The 21841-nt window shown below is 51.0% G+C and overlaps 2 protein-coding genes across 2 annotated transcripts; one reads left to right on the forward strand and one right to left on the reverse strand.

Moving 5' to 3' along the window:
- Positions 1-1302: 1302 nt before the first annotated feature.
- Positions 1303-14982, forward strand: ZNF428 (zinc finger protein 428). Its single transcript, XM_017885896.1, has 3 exons — positions 1303-2787; positions 7424-7625; positions 14322-14982. Exons 2-3 carry the CDS (start codon positions 7550-7552, stop codon positions 14819-14821), a joined length of 576 nt encoding a protein of 191 aa, XP_017741385.1. The 5' UTR covers positions 1303-2787; positions 7424-7549; the 3' UTR covers positions 14822-14982.
- Positions 7361-10194, reverse strand: SRRM5 (serine/arginine repetitive matrix 5). Its single transcript, XM_017885895.1, has one exon. The coding sequence runs from the start codon at positions 10105-10107 to the stop codon at positions 7585-7587; it is 2523 nt and encodes an 840-aa protein (XP_017741384.1). The 5' UTR covers positions 10108-10194; the 3' UTR covers positions 7361-7584.
- Positions 14983-21841: the final 6859 nt, after the last annotated feature.

Here is a 21841-nt window from a genome sequence, read left to right on the forward strand (position 1 = left end):
GAACTAAGGGAGAGGGGAGGGGGAAGTGTGATGGTTGCTGGTGGACAGTATAGGCCAGGAGAAGGTCCTGACCTCATTGAGGGTATCTCAACCTCCCAAGAAACCTGGGTTTGGCCACTTCTTCAGCCAAATAGTCACGGAGTCTTGTCTTTTTGATAGCGACTGAGCTACCCCATTCCATGGCCGCGACCCTTACCCTGGCTTCCCCCTACCCCAGACATTAGTCTCCAAGGGAACTCTGAATTAAAGTTAAGCTCTCAAAACCTTTGCCTAGCTCCCTATCACCTCTAGACCAAGTCAAAGCTCTTTAGTCTGGCATCCCAGGCCTCTCTCATTCATTCATGTACCTTTTAGATGTATTATTCTAACTTTAAAAAATAACCTCTTACGACGTGCCAGGTGCTGCTCAAAGTTCTAGAGTCCATGGTGAATAAAACAGGCAAATGTTAGGTGTTAAAGACAGCTCTGCACTAATCTGAAATCTGATCCTGCTCTAAGCACTGAGAACCCAAAGTGAAAAAGGGCGACTCCATTCTTACCCTCATGAAGCTTTCATGAGGAAAACACTCAAAACAAGGAAGCAAAGAAAGTTCAGATTGTGATAGGAACTATTAATATACATGCAGAGTATGGTAATGTGGTATGCCATTGTCATTATGGAAAACTTCAAACCCACAGGAGTAGATGGGGCAATAAAGTCCCATGTACTCTTTTTTTTTTTGAGACGAAGTCTCACTCAGTTGCCCAGGCTGGAGCGCAGTAGTGAGGTCTCGGCTTACTGCAAGCTCTGCCTCCCGCGTTCATGCCATTCTCCTGCTTCAGCCTCCCAAATAGCTGGGACTACAGGTGCCTGCCACCACCACACCCCGCTAATTTTTTTTTTTTTTTTTTTTGTATTTTAATAGAGATGGGTTTTCACCTTGTTAGCCAGGATGGTCTCAATCTCCTGAACTCCTGATCCGCTCGCCCCAGCCTCCCAAAGTGCTGGGATTACAGGCGTGAGCCACTGCGCCCAGACTTTTTTTTTTTTTTTTTTTTTTTTTGAGACGGAGTCTCGCTGGGTGGCCCAGGCTGGAGTGCAGTGGCTCAATCTCGATTCTGCCTCCAGGGTTCAAGTGATCCTCGTGCCTCAGCCTCCCAAGTAGCAGGGATTACAGGCACCGCCCCCCCATCACCTCTGGCTAATTTTTGTACTTTTAATAGAGGCAGGTTTCACCATGTTGCCCAGGCTGGTCTCAAGCTCCTGACCTCAGGTGATCCACCCGCCTCGGCCTCCCAAAGTGTTGGGATTACGGGCATGAGCCACAGCGCCCAGCCCCATGTACTCTTCATGCCAGTTACAACCACCACCAACGCATGGCGAATCCCAATTTATCCGTAACTCCAGTCATATGTGGAAGCGCTATTATGGAGAGATCAGGAAAAGCCTCTCAAATTGACATCTGTACCAAGATATGAATGGTGAGCACAAGAGCAGGTATTCAAAGGTCAGAGGGAAAAGCATTTTCAGGCAGAGGGAACGGCAAGAGCAAAGGCCCGAGATGGCAAAGAGAGTTTGGCATAAAGTGGAGCTGGACAGGAGTGGAGGGAGGAGGAAGTAGGTGGGGTCAGAAAGATAAGCACGGTCAGACCAGCTGTATAGCCCTGAGGCCATGATAAACATTTTTGGATTTTTTTTTCCTAATGGGATCCCTTTGGGGAGTTTAAGCCGGAATGTGACACTTCCAGGAAGACTGGAATGTAGTCATAGTTCAACTCTAAGATGGTCTTTAAGACCACTTCCCCTCTCCAGTTCGGTTCTAGGCATACTAAGCTGCTCTTGCTTCCTCAATCAAACCATGCGCTTTTTTTTTTTTTGGCCTGTGGGCCTTGGCGCTTGCTGTTCACTCTGTCAGATCCATTCCCATTCTAGCTGTCTCCTATTTGTACTTGGCTTAAGGATCACCACCTCCTGGAAGCCTTTCTAGAACCATAGGACGGGGCAGGCGCCTTTTAGGCTCCCACAGCCCCCTGTGTTCCTCACTCCAGGTCTGACCTTCTGGGTAGTAGTTGTCTAATTAGGTGTGTATCTCCTTCCACTGGGGCGCCGTGAGTACAGGAGTATGGTTCACTGCAGAAACCATAGAATCTGCCAGCATAGGGTCTGACACCAAGGAGATCAATAAACATTTATCCTGGTTGGGAGATGTCCTGACCCTCGTGCCCCCTCTCAAGATGCAAACGGATTCCCAACGAAAACAAGGTTACCCACTTCGCGTTAGTCTGCAGTCCCTGCGCGCATGCGCTTTGCTCAGGTTGCCCCGCCATATGCTAATCACTGCGCTCAGGAGTAAGGCCTCCTCGGGGAATATGCAAATCACTCCTTCCAGTTCTGGAGGCCTTTCATTGTCCCGCGCTAGGATTATGCAAATAAGCAGGCCTCGGGCCCAGGATCCAGTCCGAACTAGCGCCCCCCACCCCCAGCGCATCCCATTTTTATAAGTAGCGTTCCTGCCCCGCACACGCACGCGCGAACCCTTCAGCTTGTTGTTCCTTCGGGCCGCGGACTGTACCAAGTAAACCCAGACAGCGAGGGGCAAAGCACGGCGCCCCCCGCGCGGGTCTCGTCGACGGCCCGACGCTCATAGCCCCTCTTCACACAGAGCTACAGGACTAGTCCGTCTCGCCGCGCAAGCGCCCTAGGCTCTTCACCCCCCCTGCGCGCTCTCCTACCCTACTTGCGACGCAGGCGCAGAGGCTGGGCGTGCAGCCGCCGCCGCAGAGCCGGAGCGGGGGCCGCGGGCGCCGGTGAGTGTCCCGGGCAGGGGTGCGCGGGGCATGCCGGGAAGCGGGCGCTACGGCCCCGCTGCATGATGGGAACGACGACTCCCGTTGCCGGGGAGCCGGCGGTCTGGGGCCGTGGTGACCCGAGGGCTTCCTTTTCTCCCCCTACGCGGCTGTGCCGCCCTGGGGCATCCTGGGAGAACCGAGCGCTCCGCCTTGAAGCGCTGTGGGAGTCGGTCCGCTAGTCGTTGTAGGCCTGGTGCATCCTGGGAAAGAGTGTCCCAGATCCTCGTCGAGACCGGTTCCTTTTATCCCACACCTGCCGCTGACCGTCCTGGAGGCTTGGAGCTCTTCCACACAGGGAATCCGGGAAGGTGGTCGCTATAGGCCCAAGGCATCCTGGGAAGAACTGACACAAGGAATTGTGGGAACTGGCCCTTATTGTCCCGTAGTGAAAGGTGTTGCCCTCGTCTCATTGCTCTAGCATTGGAACGGATGCCTATTGTGTTCACGCGGGGCATCTTGGGAATTGGCTGCTACAGGCCCAGGGCATTGTGGGGTCTCCAGCACTGTGTTTGCCTTTCAGTTTGGCCGCCATAGGCATGGTAGGAGTGGGACTTGTGAACCAAGGGATGGCCCTGTCTGACGTCTGGAATACTCAGGAAGGGGCCTTGTGTGATGTGGGCTTGGAAAAGTGTAGGCTGATAGGCATTGTCTCCTGGTAACTTCATGGGTCGTCTTGATTGCCCCAGGTGTATGGTTGCCATATAAAATATACAATGTCTAGTTAAATTTGAATTTCAGATAAACAATTATATCCAAAAGATAACCTTTTAGAAAAGTATGTTTCAAATATCACATGGAATATAGCTATATTAAGTAACTGTTTGGGCCAGTTGCAGTGGCTTATGCCTGTGATACCAACACTTTGGGAGGCTGAGGCAGGAGGATCACTTGAGACCAGGAGTTCAAGACCAGCCTGGGCAACATAGCGAGACCCCCGTCTCTACAAAAAAAAAGTAAAAATTAAGCCTGGCGTGGTGGCGCACACGTGTAGTCCCAGCTACTCTGCTAGGGGCGAGTAGGATACCATGAGCATAGGAGTTTGAGGTTACAGTGAGCTAACCTTCCAACCTGGTTATGGGGAGTCAATGAATTAACACCTGGAAGCCCCTTTCCTACAGATCAGCCTACTGCACTCCAGCCTGGGCAACTGAGCGAGACCCCTGTCTCTTAAAAAGTATAAATAAGTAGGCTGGGCACAGTGGCTCACGCCTGTAATCCCAGCACTTTGGGAGGCCGAGGCGGGCGGATCATGAGGTCAGGAGATCGAGACCATCCTGGCTAACACGGTGAAACCCCGTCTATACTAAAAATACAAAAAATAGCCGGGTATGGTGGCGGGCGCCTGTAGTCGCAGCTACTCGGAAGGCTGAGGCAGCAGAATGGCCTGAACCCTGGAGGCGGAGCTTGCGCCACTGCACTCCAGCCTGGGCCACAGAGTGAGAGTCCACCTCAAAAAAAAATTAGCCGGGCGTGGTGGTGGTGGCTGCCTGTAATCCCAGCTACTAGGGAGGCTGAGGCAGGGTGGAGGTTGCATTGAGCCAAGATCGCGCTACTGTACTGCAGCCTGGGCAACAAAGTGAGACTCCATCTCAAAAAAAAAAAAAAAAAGGAGGAGGAGGACTTTCTTGACAGCAACAGTGGGTTTACTAAGACGCACAGACGGGAAAAGGCCTTGTGTGCACCGGGAGAGGTGAGAGGTCGGGAATGTCTGGAGTTTACAGAGGGGTGGGGGTGGGAGTAGTAATGGCCACTCTTGATGGAATACCAGCCACACACCAGCAATTTCTATCAGTGAGCCTACTGAATCTTCAGAAAAACCTTTTGAGCTGAGAAATCATTTTATGAAAGGTGTGGCTTCCAATCCTAGTTCATCCACTTACCAGATGGTGACCTTGGGCTATTCACTTACCACCTCTGTGTTTGTTTTCTCATCTGTACAAAGGAGATCATTCCAACCTAGTTATGGGGAGTACGTGAGTTAAGGCCTGGAAGCCCTTTTTTTTTTTTTTTTTTTTTTTTTGAGACGGAGTCTCGCTCTGTCGCCCAGGCTAGAGTGCAGTGGCCGGATCTCAGCTCACTGCAAGCTCCGCCTCCTGGATATACGCCGTTCTCCTGCCTCAGCCTCCCAAGTAGCTGGGACTACAGGCGCCTGCCACCTCGCCCGGCTAGTTTTTTGTATTTTTTAGTAGAGACGGGGTTTCATCGTGTTAGCCAGGATGGTCTCGATCTCCTGACCTCATGATCCGCCCATCTCGGCCTCCGAAAGTGCTGGGATTACAGGCTTGAGCCACCGCGCCCAGCTAGCCCCTTTCTTACAGAGAAGGAAACAAGCTAGAGAAGTTAGAGAAGTTAAGTTCTTTGCCTGGTGCTACACAGCTAGAGTGTGGCAAACCTAGACACTATCTTGCCAATGGATACAGAACTAAGGCTGATAGTCACAAACTAGTATAGCCATACTAATTGTTTAAATATTAAAATACTTTCAGATGGGTTGGTGTGTCACTGCTACACAAGTACTCCCTGTCCCTAACTGCCACTTTGGACCCTCCCTGTGGTATTATATGTATAAATATATTGGTTTTTATCCACAGTTCCTGGCTGCTAACTCCTATAGCCTTTGTTTGTGGTCTCTTGTTATAATGTTGTGTACTTTAGGCCTGGGGCAGGTCTCAAGAAACAACCTCTCTGACCTCCTCCTTCCCTCCATTTCCTGCCCCAGGGCAAGACTCTAATCTTCCCCACCTTCCTGAGTGTTGGCCTTAAGACATTGTCAGAGAATTCCATGCCTAATGCTGCTGTCTTAAAGCCTCTGTAAAAACCCAAGAGGACTGGGTTTGGAGAGCTTCCGCATAGCTGACCACATGAGGGTTCCTGTAGGGTGGCACCCCAGGGAGGGTGTGATGCTCCCTGCCCCTTCCCTTATACCTTGCCCTACACATCTCTTCATCTTTGTTCTTTGCAACAATAAACCAGAAAATCTAAATAAGCATTTCCTTGAGTTCTGTGAGCAGCTCCAGCAATTTTTTTTTTTTTGTAAGAGGGGTTATCCAGGCCTAAGTGCAGTGGCAAGGTCACGGCTCACTGCAGCCTTGACCTTCCAGGCTCAAGTGATACTCCTGCCTCAGCCTCTCAGGTAACTGGGACTGTAAGCATATGCCACCACTCCGGCTAACTTTTGTTTTTTTTTTTTTTTGAGACGGAGTCTCGCTGTGTCGCCCAGGCTGGAGTGCAGTGGCCGGATCTCAGCTCACTGCAAGCTCCGCCTCCCGGGTTTAAGCCATTCTCTCGCCTCAGCCTCCCGAGTAGCTGGGACTACAGGCGCCCGCCACCTCGCCCGGCTAATTTTTTGTATTTTTTTAGTAGAGACGGGGTTTCACCGTGTTAGCCAGGATGGTCTCGATCTCCTGACCTCGTGATCCGCCCGTCTCGGCCTCCCAAAGTGCTGGGATTACAGGCTTGAGCCACCGCGCCCGGCCTTTTTTTTTGTAGAGACAAGGTTTACCATGTTGCCCAGGCTGGTCTCAAACTCTTGAGCTCAGGTGATCTGCCTGCCTCGGCCTTCCAAAGTGCTGGGATTACAGGCGTGGGCTACCGCACCCGGCCTTATTTTTTTTAGAAAGTCGGGTGTGGTGGCTCACGCCTGTAATCCCTGCACTTTGGAGGGCTGAAGCGGGCGGATTGCTTGAGCTCTGGGCACCATGGTGAAACCCTGTCTCTACCAAAAATACAAAAATTTGCTGGGCATGGGGATAGCATTGGAATGGAATTGGAGGGGACACCTAGCCTGTGTCTGCTGTGTAGTGTGTGGGGAAAAAGCCCCACACATTTGGTTACATAATTCTGTGTTGATGATTGTTGTGGTGGTAGTGTGAGAGTAGAGGAAAAACATAGTTTGAGGGGTTTTTTCCCCATAACACTCCCCCAACCCCAGACCTCCCCATGGTCCAGCAACTAAAGGGTTAATGCCTGGCATCCGTCCCTGTTCCACTCTCAGTTCTGATTGGTGCCCACACCAGTCTCCACTGTTGAATATTTGGCGTGTCACCTCTCCCTATCCCACTGAATAAGAACCAGAAGGCAGCCTTGTTGCCCACATGGGGAAATTAAGACCTAGAGAGGGGGACAGGTGCTGTGGCTCACACCTGTAATCCCAGCACTTTGCGAGGTTGAGGTGTGTGGATCACCTGAGGTCAAGAGTTCAAGCCCAGCCTGGCCAACATGGTGAAACCCCATCTCTGCTAGAAATACAAAATTAGCTGGGCATGAGGACACACGCCTGTAGTTCCAGCTACTTGGGAAGCTGAGGTAGGAGAATTGCTTGAGCCTGGGAGGTGGAGGTTGCAGTGAGCTGAGATCGCACCACTGCACTCCAGCCTGGGCAATAGAGTGAGAGAGAGAGACTCTGCCTAAAAAAAAAAAAAAAGACCTAGAGAGGGGCAGGGCTTGTAGTCAATTACCTGTAGACAGTCAGAGACAGAGCTGGGGTCCTCTGTGCCCCACCCCAGCAATGAGTGCACAGTTGGGCTTAGGGTGGGGATGGGTGCTATGTAAAAATTTATTGAATCATCACAGGCCTTTCCTTTCCCCCATCCAGCATCCCTCTCTACCTGCCAACATCCTGTATTAGAGAACTTGTGGCCGAGGTGTGGCTGTGGAGAGCTGGCCGGGGAGGGACACTGCTCAGCTGCTGCTCTGCTGTCTCCTGTCCCCTCTTCTGGCCATGACAGAGACCCGTGAGCCAGCTGAGACTGGGGGCTATGCCAGCTTGGAAGAAGACGATGAAGACCTTTCCCCAGGTAAGGTGGCCTTAGAGGTGGTGGCGTTGGCTTGACTGTCATCCTGGCTTAGGGTTTGGCCTCCACTGGGAAATGTTGATGGGGAGTGGCTGCTTGTCTTGCTAGGGGTTCTATTCTGACTGAGACTCCTTGTCCTGGTAGGGGATCTCTTCCAGTTGGGACTTCTGGGGACTGTAGATTGACTGGGGTCTCTCTCCTTGCTAGAGGTTCTAGATTGGCTATGATTTCCTTCCTTGCTGGGGGTTCTAGATTGGCTGTGAGCTTTCTCCTTGCTGGAGGCTCTAGGTTGTCTGTAACCACTCTGCCTATTGGGGTTTCTAGATCGGCTGTGACCTCTCTCCTCGCTGGGGCTTCTAGATTGTCTGCGCTCTCTCTCCTTGCTGGGGCTTCTCCGTCTGTGATCTCTGTCTTTGCTGGGGCTTCTGGATTGTCTGTGTTCTTTCTCCTCGCTGGGGCGTCTAGATTGTCTGCGCTTTCTCTCCTTGCTAGGGCTTCTCCATTGTCTGTGATCTCTCTCTTTGCTGGGGCTTCTGGATTGTCTGTGTTCTTTCTCCTTGCTGGGGCTTCTAGATTGTCTGTGATCTCTCTCTTTGCCGGGGCTTCTGGATTGTCTGTGTTCTTTCTCCTCGCTGGAGCTTCTAGATTGTCTGTGCTCTCTCTCCTTGCTGGGGCTTCTCCATCGTCTGCGATCTCTCTCTTTGCTGGGGCTTCTGGATTGGCTGTGCTCTTTCTCCTTGCTGGGGCTTCTAGATTGTCTGTGATCTCTCTCTTTGCTGGGGCTTCTGGATTGTCTGTGTTCTTTCTCCTCGCTGGGGCTTCTAGATTGTCTGTGCTCTCTCTCCTTGCTGGGGCTTCTCCATCGTCTGCGATCTCTCTCTTTGCTGGGGCTTCTGGATTGGCTGTGCTCTTTCTCCTTGCTGGGGCTTCTAGATTGCCTGCGATCTCTCTCCTTGTTAAGGCTTCCAAGTCGGCCATGATATTTCTCCTTGCTGGGGCTTCTAGATTGTCTGTGATCCCTCTCTTTGCTGGGGCTTCTAGATTGTCTGCGCTCTCTCTCCTTGCTGGGGCTTCTAGATCGGCTGCGATCTCTCTCTTTGCTGGGGCTTCCAAGTTGGCTGTGATTTCTCTCCTTGCTGGGGCTTCTGGATCGGCTATGATCTCTCGCCTTGTTGGGACTTCTAGATCGGCTGCAATCTCTCTCCTTCTTGGGACTTCTAAATGGGCTGCTATCTCTTTGCTTGTTGGGGCTTCCAGATGGACTGTGACCGTTCTCCTTCCTGGGGCTGCTAGATCCTCTGTGATCTCTGTCTTTGCTGGAGCTTCTAGAATGGCTATGACTTCTTTCCTCGCTGGGGTTTCTAGACCAGTTGTGACTTCTTCCTCTTCTGGGGGTTCTAGGTTGGTTTTGACTTTTCCCCTTGCTGTGGGTTCTAGACGGGCTATGTCTTCTCGTCTGGCTCAGAATTCCCTTCCGGGTGTGACTTCTTGCCCTGCTGTGGTTTCTCTTCCAACTGTGACTTCTCGCCCTGCTGTGCGTCCTCTTCTGACTGCCACTTCTTGACCTTCTGGGGCTTCTAGATTGACTGTGACTTTGCAGCCTGCTGCGGGTACTGGCCTGGTTATAACTCTTGACCCTGCTGGACGTTTCAGTGGGGCTGTAACTCTTTTCCCTACTGGGGATGATCATCTGACCGTAGCTCTTCACCTTCCTTGATGACGATGGAGATGGGCTGTCACTCTTCTCCTTGGAGGGAATTCCAGTCAGGGTTTGACACTTGGCTCTACTGGGAGTTACAGCCAGCTCGGAACTCTTCCCCATACCTGAGCCTCCTGGTGGGCGGTAACTCTTCTTGCTCATATTTCTAGGCTGGCTGTCACTTCTTTCCCTGTTGCTGGTTCCATGCTGGCCGTAACTCTTTCTCCGGCTCCGTTTTTGCTGTGAAGTGGGAGTTCTCACCCTGCTGGCCATGCCTGGTCTGGCACCATGAGTTCTTATCCTGCCAGGAGTGCTGGCCCTGCTGGGTGACCTCTTGGAGCTGCGGCTTCCCCTTCTGCCAGGTGTCCTGCCCCGGCTGTGTGTACCCCTCCGCTGGTGGCATCTCACGCCGCTGGCCTTGCTGGCTTTGCTGGCTTTGCTGGTCCTGGTGTCGGTGCTCACCCTGCTGGGTGTTCTTGCCTTGCTGCGGACTCGGGACCTGCTGCTGGGCAGGTTCGAAGGGGCTCTTTTTGTACTGGTCGATTTGGTGGACTTGGAACTGCTTGGGCTCACGACCGAGTTGGGGGATGTCGCTGGCTTGGTGGGCACTAAAGATCTGTTGGGCGTTGCTGATTTGGTGGACTTCAAGGAGGCAGGAGGCTTGGGATCCGCAGTGGGCATGGAGGATCCACTGGGTGCCGGGGACATACTGGGCTTTGAAGATCTCTTAGGTGAAGACATGGTGGGAGCAAAAGGGCTTGTGGTCCTGGAAGTCACAGTAGACATGAAACACCTGGTAGCCGTGGACGATGACCTGATTGCCTGTCACAGGCCAACTGTGTGAAGTCACAGTGGGCATTGAAGACTCTGCAGGGTGAGTGGTATGAAGTCAGAGGTGGGAGGAGAGGGCAGGTCCCAGCCTGAGGCTGGAGATATTTCCTCTGGTTTGCAGCCATTTAGCAGATGTCTTCTGAGGCTGACTCATGCCCAGCATTGCTGGGGACACAGAGATGGGGCAGACCCAGGTCCTGCCTTTGAGGAGCCCATAGTCAGTGGGTGGGGAGGGGGTCACTGCCCAGAGTGGTCAGGGTGTGATGGAGAGCGGAGCAGGGGCCGGGGAGCCCACACGAGAGAGACACTGACTGCCTGGGGAGTCAGCGAGGACTTCACAGAGGAGGTGACATGAGCTTGGCTTTAAAAAGGAGCAGGAGTTTTGCCAGTAGAGAATGAAAGGGTCAGGCTGGACGCGATGGCTCACACCTGTAATCCCAGCACTTTGGGAGGCCGAGGCAGGCAGATCACCTGAGGTCAGGAGTTCAAGACCAGCCTAACCAACATGGTGAAACCCCATCTCTACCAAAAATATAAAAATTAGCCAGGTGTGGTGACACACGCTTGTAATCCCAGCTACTTCAGGGGCTGAGGTGGGAGGATCGCTTGAACCTTGGAGGCGGAGGTTGCAGTGAGCCAAGATCACACCACTGCATGCCAGCCTGGGTGACAGACTCTCTCAAAAAAAAAAAAGAACGGGTCACCCAGGTGGGGAGGGAGATCAGGGTCCTGGGGCCACTATCATCCATTGACCCTCATGTCCTCTGCTGGGGACCCCAAGATCATACCTGCCCTTAAGGATTTCCCAGTCAGATAAAGGAGATACCCTGGGGGGCAGCTGACTGCAGTCAGCTTCTAGGACAGTAACAGGAGGAGATGCTGGGGCATCGGAGAGAGACCTGGCCGGGAGCCTGGGGCATCAGGATGGTGGCTTCAGAGAGGACGGAGTTTGTGCTGGGTCTTGAAGGATGAGTAGGGGGTCACCAGGTGGACAGAGTAGGGAACAGCCCATGCCAAGACCTCAGGAAACGATTCTTTTTTTTTTTTTTTTTTTTTTTTTAAAACAGAGTCTCGCTCTGTCGCCCAGGCTGGAGTGCAGTGGCACGATCTCGGCTCACTGCAAGCTCCGCCTCCCAGGTTCACGCCATTCTCCTGCCTCAGCCTCCCCAGTAGCTGGGATTACAGGCGCCTGCCACCATGCCCAGCTAATTTTTTTCTATTTTTAGTAGAGATGGGGTCTCACGGTGTTAACCAGGATGGTCTCGTTCTCCTGACCTCGTGATCCGCCCGCCTCGGCCTCCCAAAGTGCTGGGATTCCAGGAGTGAGCCACCATGCCCGGCCAGGAAACGATTGTTAAATGGTGGGAACTAGTAGGAGAGAGCTGCAGGGGCGGATGTTCAGAAGGAAACAGTTATAACCCGTTCTGGGCTGGTGATGCTGGGGACCCAGCAGGAGGGTGGTTGAAAAAGTGACTGGCTGCCTGGGATGAGGAGGTCTGGGACGGCCTCACCAAAGAGGAAGGCCTCCCACTGGGTCCTAAAGGATGGTGGGAAAAACTAGGGCAGAACATTCCCACCAGAGGGAGGAACAGTGTGTGTGAAGCCTCAGAACAGGTTTTTCAAATTCCATGCAGAGATATCCATGCCATAAATATGTCGTAAGTACTTTCTTTGTACAGAGGAAGTGTTCTAGATGCTAGGGCCATAGCAGTGAACCAGACAAAATCCCTGCTCTCGGGGACAGGCAATAAACAAACACACAAGCAAATGTTGTATACAGTGAGTCAGAAGATGGAGAAACATGAGCCAGGTGCGGTGGCTCATACCTGTAATCCCAGCACTTTGGGAGGCTGAGATGGGTGGATCACCTGAGGTCAGGAGTTTGAGAGCCTGGCCAACAAGGTGAAACCCTGTCTCTACTAAAAATACAAAAATTACCTGGGCGTGAGGGCGCACGCCTGTAATCCCAGTTACTTGAGAGGCTGAGGCAGAAGAATTGCCTGAACCCAGGAGGTGGAGTTTCCAGTGAGCTGAGATCACACCACTGCACTCCAGCCTGGATGACAGAGCGAGACTCCATCTCAATAGAAGTTGGAGAAAAATCAAGCAGAGTAAGGGGCATAGGGAGTGCTGGGGAGTGGCCAGGGTGTCACTGAGAAGGTGACACTTGAGAAGAGACATGGAATGGAGAGTGACATCGGCAGAAAGGATGGCAAAGACCCTGAGGCAGGTATGGGCCTGGGGTGTCAGGGAAGGTGAGGAGCCTGGTATGAAGAGCCTTGTGGCCACTGTGATGACAGAAGCAAGGGCGGAGCACAGGGTGCAGTAGCAGGATCCTCTGGGTTCTGGGAGAAACTGAGGAATGGGGCTGGGATGGATACAAGGTGAGGCTTTTGGCAAGCTCCTGCTACTGAGGCCAGAGAAGCTGGTACTTCCCACACTGTGGTCACGGGGACCCATCCCCAGCCATTACTCTGTTTGTGCGCCCCCATAATGGCAGCTGATGTCGCCCTTTTCCATATATCAACTGTAAAATTCTTGCCCTTTTCTTTTTTTTGGAAACGGAGTCTCACGCTCTCACCCAGGCTGGAGTGCAGTGGCTTGATACTGGCTCATCGCAACCTTCGCCTCCCGGGTTCAAGCAATTCTCCTGCCTCAGCTTCCCGAGTAGCTGGGACTATAGGCACCCACCACCCTATGCCTGGCTAATTTTTGTATTTTTAGTAGAGACTAAAAATACAAAAAATACAAGAAATAAATTGGGTTTCATCATGTTGCCCAGGGTGGGTCATGAACTCCTGAGTTCAGGCAGTCCGCCCACCTCAGCCTCCCAAAGTGCTAGGATTACAGGCCCTTTTCTTTAAACCTAAACTTGTCCTAGGCATGCCCTTGATAACTGTGAAATCACAGTAATATCTCACCTATAAATAAATATTTTAATTCACCTATATATATATATATATATATATCTCCACGGCCACAGATATAAAAGTACATCTGTGTGTATGCATGTGTTTTAATTTGCACAAATACCTTTTCAAATGGTTGTCTCCCTAAAATGATCCAGTGTCGGCCATGGCCCAGGTTTAGCTTTTCCTGCCAGAGCTGTGTAGCCACAGGGGAGTAAGTCGTCTAGCCTCCCTGTGCCTCAGTTTCCACATCCATCAACTAGGGATAGTAATAGTATCACTCTCAAAGGGTGGTTGATGATTTAGTGAGTTAATGTATAGGAACAGGGCTTCTACAATAGCAAGGATGCTGTTGTTACTGGTGGTTTTTTACTACTCCTGCTTTGTCCTTCCTAAACGCCTCCCACTCCACCTCCCCATGGAATTTTTTTTTTTTTTCCCCAAGACGGAGTCTTGCTGTGTCACCCAGGCTGAAGTGCAGTGGTGCAATCTCAGCTCACTGCAACCTCCGCCTCCTGGGTTGAAGCAATTCTCCTGCCTCAGCCACCCAAGTAGCTGGGATTACAGGCACCCGACACCACACCCAGCTAATTTTTGTATATTTAAGAGACAAGGTTACACCATGTTGGCCAGGCTGGTCTTGAACTCCTGACCTCATGATCTGCCCTCCTTGGCCTCCCAAAGTGCTGGGATTACAGGCATAATCGACCATGCCCAGCCAAAAAAATTATTTTTAAGAGGTGAGGTCTCACTCTGTCACCCAGGCTGGAAGGGAGTGGCGCAGTCATGGCTCAAATGCAGCCTCGAACTCCTCGGCTCAAGTGATCCTCCCACCTCAGCCTCCTGAGAAACTGGTACTACAGGCAATATGTCACCAGGCCTGGCTAATTTTTAAATTTTTTATAGAGACGGAGTCTTGCTATATTGCCCAGGCTGGTCTGAAACTTCTGGGCTCAAGTGATCTTCCCATCTTGGCCACCCAAAAGTGCTGGGATTACAGGCATGAGCCACCATGCCCAGTCCTGTCCCATGCAGTTCTTAGAAGACATTCATTTGCTTGACACAAAGATACAGGGAATCTACCGGGTGCCGGCCTTGTTCTATGCCATGGGGACTCATCTGTGGGGAAGAGAAGGGTAGTGCCCAGGCTACCCTGGTCATAGTATGGCAAGTCTGAATGTGAGGGTTCAGGGAGGGGACAGCTGGGCCTAGTCCTCTTTCCTCTGATGCCACTGTCTCCCCCTGTCTTTCCCTCTCCAGGCCCTGAGCATTCCTCTGATTCAGAATACACTCTCTCAGAGCCGGACTCCGAAGAGGAAGAAGATGAGGAGGAGGAGGAAGAGGAGACCACTGACGATCCCGAATATGATCCTGGCTACAAGGTGAAGCAGCGCCTTGGCGGGGGCCGTGGTGGCCCATCCCGCCGGGCCCCCCGTGCAGCCCAGCCCCCGGGCCCCCCGGCTCAGCCTTGCCAGCTCTGTGGCCGCTCACCCCTTGGGGAGGCCCCACCGGGAACCCCACCCTGCCGGCTCTGCTGCCCTGCTACAGCCCCCCAGGAAGCACCAGCCCCTGAAGGCAGGGCACTCAGGGAGGAAGAGGAGGAACCACCTCGGGTTGGGGAGGGCCGACCAGCTGGGCGGGAGGAGGAGGAGGAAGAGGAGGAGGAGGGAACCTACCACTGTACGGAATGCGAGGATTCCTTCGACAACCTGGGGGAGCTGCACGGGCACTTCATGCTGCATGCCCGGGGTGAGGTGTAGGCAGCGCCCCCACACAGGGAGCTTGGCAGAAGGGGTGGGGTGGGAGGAGGGGGCCTGAGGAAATTAGGGTTGTGACAGTGGTCATGGGGGATGGGATACTGTCGGTCTGTGTTGTCTTAGAAGTAGATGTGTGATGGCCAGAATAAAAGCCAAAATCTGTATCTGTGTGTGTTGGTTCAGACAGAGAGTGAGTGTGTGTGTGTGTGTGTGTGTGTGTTCCCCCTGTGCCCCTTCTTGGGGAACCTCGGGGTCTTTTGGGAAAGATAACTAACATTTACTATGCGCTTGTATTTGATGATATTTCCATATATTTACTCACAGACCCCATAATGTAAAGGCTGTAACAATAGAATTTCATTTCTCACTCACAAAATAGTGCTGGGTGAGTCATTTGGGGACCCAGGCCATCCCTTAAGCCTGTTGTCTCCCCCATGGTCCAGACTGGGTGGCCATGGCCTGGGTCCTGCTGACAGAAGAGGACAGGGAACCTGCTGGGGTGCATGTATTATCTTATAAGCCCTGGCCTGCCAGGGGCACACACTGGTTCCATTGACACGCCTTTGCTGAGAAATTAGATATGTGGCCACAGCTAACTGCAAAAACAACCTGGGAGAAGCAGTCTAGCCAAGTGCCCAGAAAGCAGAAAACGGTTCGTGGAGGACAGCTAGGGCTTTCTGCCACATTGCCTAGGAACTTCCACAAAGAGGACTTTAATTATAATCACAGCTACGCTTCCTCAGCGCTTCCTGGGTGTCTGGTGCCAGTCCAAGGGCTTTATATATATTGACTCATAGAAATGGTGCATCTAGGAACTTACAAAAATAGAACCTTAATGATGATTACAGCTGCCATTTTCCGAGCACTTACAGAGTGCTGCACTTAATTTGCATGAGATTATCAGCTTCTTAGAATAACCCTGTGAGATAGGGATTGTGATCCATTAATTCATTTAACAAATATTTTTGAGTACCTGCTGTGTGCTAAGCATTGGGAACACACCAGTGAATAAAATAAAATCGTTGTCCTCATGGAGCTTACATGGGAGTGGGTAGAGGCTGCTGGTGAAGACAGACATAAACAAGTAAGATACAGCATATGCCGGGTGCTGATAAATGCCGTGAGAACAATAAAGCACTGAAAGGAGGCCCGGTATGGTGGCTCACTCCTGAAATCCCAGCACTGAGGTGGGCGGATCGCTTGAGCGCAGGAGTTCGAGACCAGCCTGGGCAGCATGCCAAAACCCCATCTCTACAAAATACAGAAAATTACCTAGGCTAACAATGGTGCATGGCTATAGTCCCAGCTACTGGGGAGGCTTAGATGGGAAGATTGCTGGAGCCTGAGAAGTCAAGGCTGCAGTGAGTGGTGATCATGTCACTGCACTCCAGCCTGGGCAACAATGAGACCCTGTCTCCAAAAAAAAAAAAAAACTGAAGGGACGCCAGTAGCTCACGCCTATAATTCCAGCTCTTTGGGAGGCTGAGGTGGGAAGATTCTTGAGGCCAGCCTGGGCAACACAGTGGGACCCCATCTACAAAAAATTAAATTAGCGGGGCATGGTGGTGCATGCCTGTGGTCCTAGCTAGCTATTCAGGAAGCTGAGGTGGGAGGATCGCTTGAGCCTTGGAGGTTGAGGCTTCAGTGACCTGTGATTATGCCACTGCTCACTGCACTCTAGCCTGGGTGATGGCAAGAATTTGTCCCAACAAAAAATTTTTAAAAAGGACTGAAGGGAGAACTGTTCTGGAAGGAGGCTGCAATTTTAAAGAGTGTAGTCCTCCCTGAGAAGGCGACAGATCTGAAGCTGGGGGGAGCCATGTACATCAATGTGGAAGAACACTCCAGGCCAGAGGAGCCTGCCTGGTGTGCCAAGGAAGCCAGAGCTGTAGGGATGAGGTCGAAGGGTAGCAGAGGATCAGCTCTTTACAGCCTTGCCAAAACTTGGGCTTGGGCTCTGAGATGGGAAGTATAATTCATAATTCACAGAAGCTTGGCACTGAAGCTACTTTGAAAATAGAAGCCTAATTATAATAATAGCTATCATTAACGGAGAATTTACTGGGCAACCAGCCCTGTTCTAAGGCGCTTTACATGTGTTAACTCATAGAAGGTTAGAAACTAAGAACCTTCAAGAATAGAACCTGAATTACTGTAATGGCCATCATTAAGTCAGCGCTCACAGTGGACCTGGGCTCAGTGCTTTATGTGGACAATCGCATCAGATCCTTACAAGGTAGGGACTGTTATTTATTTACTCATTCACCCAACAATGATTTATTGAGCACCTATGAGATGGCAGGCGCTGCTCTGGGAGTTGGAAATGTAGCAGTGAACACAATGAACAAAAACCCCCTCCCGGCCGGCGCGGTGGCCCACTCCTGTAATCCCAGCACTTTGGGAGGCCGAGGCGGGCGGATTACGAGGTCAGGAGATCGAGACCATCCTGGCTAACACAGTGAAACCCCGTCTCTACTAAAGAATACACAAAATTAGCTGGGCGTAGTGGCTAGCACCTATAGTCCCAGCTACTCGGGAGGCTGAGGCAGGAGAATGGCGTGAACCCAGGAGGCAGAGGTTGCAGTGAGCCGAGATTGTGCCACTGCACTCCAGCCTGGGCGACAGAGCGAGACTCCGTCTCAAGAAAAGAAAAAAAAAAAAAAACCCTCCCTTCGTGGAGGTTATAATGGGGAAGACAGTAATCAAGTGTTTAAGTAAAATATACAAATTGTATGAAATGTTAGATAGTCTTAAGTGCTATGGAGAAAAGAACAGGGTGGGAAGCTTGTGTGTGTGAAGGTTACAGTTTTAAGCAGGATGGTCAGGGAAGGCTTCACTGAGGTGGCATCAGAGCAGAGACTTAGAGAAGCGGCAGGAGTGAGCCTTGTGGCTGTCCGGGGAGAGTAAGTGCAATGGCCTGAGGTGGGAGCCCAGTTGGGGTGCTTGGGAAGAAGACACAGGGCCATGAGGCTGAAACTGAGGAAGACAGGTAGGAGGTGAGGTCAGAAAGTAGCAGAGAACCAGGCCGTAGGGACCATATACTGACTCTGGCATTCTCTCTGAGTCTTGAGTCCTCATAGTAATCTGAGTGCTCATAATAATCTTTAGAGGCTACTTGTATGACCATTTTATAACTGCTACAACAGGCCAGGTATGGTTGCTCATGCCTGTAATCTCAGCACCTTGGGAGGCCAAGGCAGGTGGATTGCCTGAGGTTGGAGTTCAAGACCAGCCTGGCCAACAAGGTGAAACCCCATCTCTACTAAAAATACAAAAACTTAGCTGGGTGTGGTGGCGTGTGCCTGTTGTCCCAGCTACTTGGGAGACTGAGGCAGGAGAATCGCTTGCACCTGGGAGGCGGAGGTTGCAGTGAGCCCAGATCGCACCACTGCACTCCAGCCTGGGCAACAGAGCAAGACTCTGTCTCAAAAAAAAAAAAAAGAGAGAGACCAGGCATGGTGGGTCACACCTGTAATCCCAGCACTAAAATTAACCGGGCATGGTGGCACATGCCTGTAATCCCAGCCACTCGGGAGGCTGAGGCAGGAGAATCGCTTGAACCCGGGAGGCGGAGATTGCGGTGAGCTGAGATCACGCCACTGCACTCCAGCCTGGGCTCAAAACTCCCAACTCAACAACAAAACAAAAACAAACAAAAAAACTGCTACAACAGAGGCACAGAGAGGTTGAGTTACCTGCCAGAGGTCACAGAGCCAGTAAGCTGCAGAGCCCTGGTTTGTACCCAGACAACTGGATGCAGGCGCATCCACTCTTAGTCACTAAGCCACACACCAGAAATGACAGTCTAGTACCCACTGCCGCCATCCGACTTCCAAGAGTATAGCTGGTCTCCACCGAGCTATTGAGTTTTAAGTTTCTGGACTGTCTTGAAAATCGTAAGATCTGTATTGCTGAATCCCCGATCCCATGGGGACAGATGCTGGTGCTGAGTAGGAGTCACTTTCTGGAGGGGAGGCATTCACTCTTATGTGCCCGGTCACCACTGTCTCACATCTGGACACCCCAATCCTGCCTGCTTGGCCCTGAAGAGCATCTGCTTTTTTTTTTTTTAATGTTGGGTTTTTGTTGTTGTTGTTTTTGTGATGGAGTCTCACTGTGTCACCCAGGCTGGAGTGTAGTGGCATGATCTCAGCTAACTGCAGCCTCTGCATTCTGGGTTCAAGCGATTCTCATGCCTCAGCCTCCTGAGTAGCTGGGACCACAGGCACGGCACTACCACCCCCGGGTAATTTTTGTATTTTTAGTAGAGATGGGGTTTCACCATGTTGGCCAGGCTGGTCTCGAACTCCTGACCTCAAATGATCCACCAGCCTTGGCCTCCCAAAGTGCTGGGATTACAGGTGTGACTCACTGTGTCCGGCCAACATTTGCATTTTTGACACTTATTACAGGATTTCAGACCAAAGCATTTTTCAAAATCCACATTTCTTATCCCAGAATCTCCAAACCTGACATTGATCCACTCTGAACTGAGACTTTCCTAGCCACTATAGCTTCGCATCATGGAACCTCAGAATCATCAGCAGAAATTCCGGACTCGTTAAAACAACAGTGTCTCAGTCCATTTGTGCGACTGTAACGTAATACCTGACACTGGGTAATTCATAAAGAACAAAGGTTAATTCCTCATAGTTCTGGAGACTGGGAAGTCCCAGTTCGGAACCAACAGATTTGGTGTCTTATTAAGGGTTGCTCTCTGCTTCCAAGTTGGTGCCTTCTTGCTGCACCTTACACAGTGGAAGGTGGCAAAAAGGGACGAACGCTGTGTCCTCAGATGGAAGGAGAGATGGAAGGGGAGAAGGCCTAGCTACTTCCCTTGGGTCCTTTTATAAGGGCATTTATCTTGTTCATGAGGGCAGAGCCCTTGTGACTTCGCAATCTCCTAAAGGCCCCACATCTGAATACTATCACATGGGGTCTTAGGTTCCCAACATATGAATATTAGGGGGATACATACATTTAACTATAGCACATGGATAAGTGTGATCATAGGTTTTATTTCCTGGAGCAGCACCCCATCCTGTCTTCTGCCGTTAAGACAGGATTTCTAAGGACAGATACAGAGAATTTCCATCATTGGCAAATATTCCTAAGGATCACAAGAGACACTATAAATCAGGAGTTGGGTCATTCAGCCAGCACCCATTCAGGATATGGCATCAGGCCAGGCATTTCCCAAAGAGGATTTAATACAGAGAATAGTTACATAGGTGTTAGAAGGCTGAAAGTCAGCCAGACAACGGGGGCTCACGCCTGTAATCCTAGCACTTTGGGAGATCGAGGTGGGCGGATTGAGCTCAGGAGTTCAAGACCAGCCTAAACAACGTGGTGAAACCCCATCTCTACAAAAAATTAGCTGTTCATAGTAGTGCACACCCATAGTCCCAGCTATAGGGTGGGAGGCGGAGGTGGGAGGATCATCTGAGCCCGAGGAGGTCAAGGCTGCAGTGAGCTGAGATTTTGCCACTGCACTCTATCCTGAGCTACACAGTGAGACCCTGTCTCAAGAAAAAAAAAGAAAAAAAAAAAAATGAAGGCCAGGTGCAGTGGCTCACACCTATAATCCCAGCACTTTGGGAGGCCCAGGCAGGCGGATCACTGGAGGCCAGGAGTCAGAGATCAGCCTGAGCAATGTAGTGAAACCCCATCTCTATTAAAAATACAAAAATTAGCCAGTTATAGTGGTGCACACCTGTAATCCCAGCTACTCGGGAGGCTGGGGCTGGAAAATTGCCTGAACCCAGGAGGCGGAGGCTTCAGTAAACTGAGATCACGTCACTGCACTCCAGCCTGGGAGACAAAGCAAGACTCAAAAGAATTTAAAAGAGTGCACAGTTTTTTACTAACATGATGGCAGTGGTGCAGGTCGGGCCGCAGAAGTCATATTGACCCATTTTAAGTTTGAGATCTCCATTTGTTTATTCAAATGGTTATATCTTATGTCTGGGGTTTGGGCTGCAGATAAAAATGTGGAAGTCATCAGTGATGCTATTTAGAGAATCTGTGACGTCTGGAGAGAACAGGAAGCCCAGAGTGTACTTGGGCAGGCTGCTATCTTGGGAGAGCATGTGGGATTAGATCCTTAGGTTTGGGTTTAGGGGAGCCACTGTGGGGGTGGTGTGAAAATATCTGGGTTGGAAACTTCTGAGCGTTCACCAAGAGCCAGAGGAAATATTTGGCTCTTCAGGAAGTTGGTATCTTGAAAAAAACTGATGGTCTACTAACTCCAACCAGTCTCCCTATAAGTCACCCCAGCAAAGAGATCCAGGGTAGCCCTGTCCCAAAACACACACACATACCCTACCTACCTGGTAAAGGTGGTGGTTCCCAGGATCGAAATTTCTGCTTCCAGACTCAGAGTAGGTTGAATGTCTTATTAGACCAGGGGTTGGCAAACTTCTCCTGCAAAGGGCTAGATGGTAACTATTTTAAGTTTTGGAGGCCATAAGATCTCTGATGCAACTATGCAGATCTGCTGTTCTAGGCAAAAGCAGCCATCAACAATACATAAGTGAATGAGTATAAAACTGTGTTCAAATAAAATTTTATTTGCAAAACCAGGCAGCAGTCTAGAGTTGGCCATAGTTTGCAGACCCCTGTCTTAGGCTGTAAATTCTGTTGCACGTGACAGAAACCCAGAATAATGATGGCTTAAATTAGAAGTTTCTTTCTTTCTTAGATAGCAATATGGAAGTGGGCTGGTATGGTGGCTGTGCTCCCTGAAATTGACCAGAGACCCAGGCTCCTGCTGTCTTGTTGCTCTGCCATCCCATGTGTCGTTCTTGTCCTTATGATCTGAGATGGCTGGATACTATGTCCGTATTACAGTTAGGAAGGTGGAAAAAAGGTACGTCCCTTTCTTTTCTTTTTTTTTTAAAAAGAGTCTCGCTCTGTCACCCAGGCTGAAGTGCAGTGGCATGATCTTGGCTCACTGCAGCCTGTCTCCCAAGTTCAAGTAATTTTCCTGCCTCAGCCTCCCAAGTAGCTGGGGTTACAGGTGTA

The sequence above is a fragment of the Rhinopithecus bieti genome, unplaced genomic scaffold (assembly GCF_001698545.2).
Source record: "Rhinopithecus bieti isolate Rb0 unplaced genomic scaffold, ASM169854v2 scaffold_15643, whole genome shotgun sequence".
Classification (NCBI taxonomy): Eukaryota; Metazoa; Chordata; class Mammalia; order Primates; family Cercopithecidae; genus Rhinopithecus; species Rhinopithecus bieti.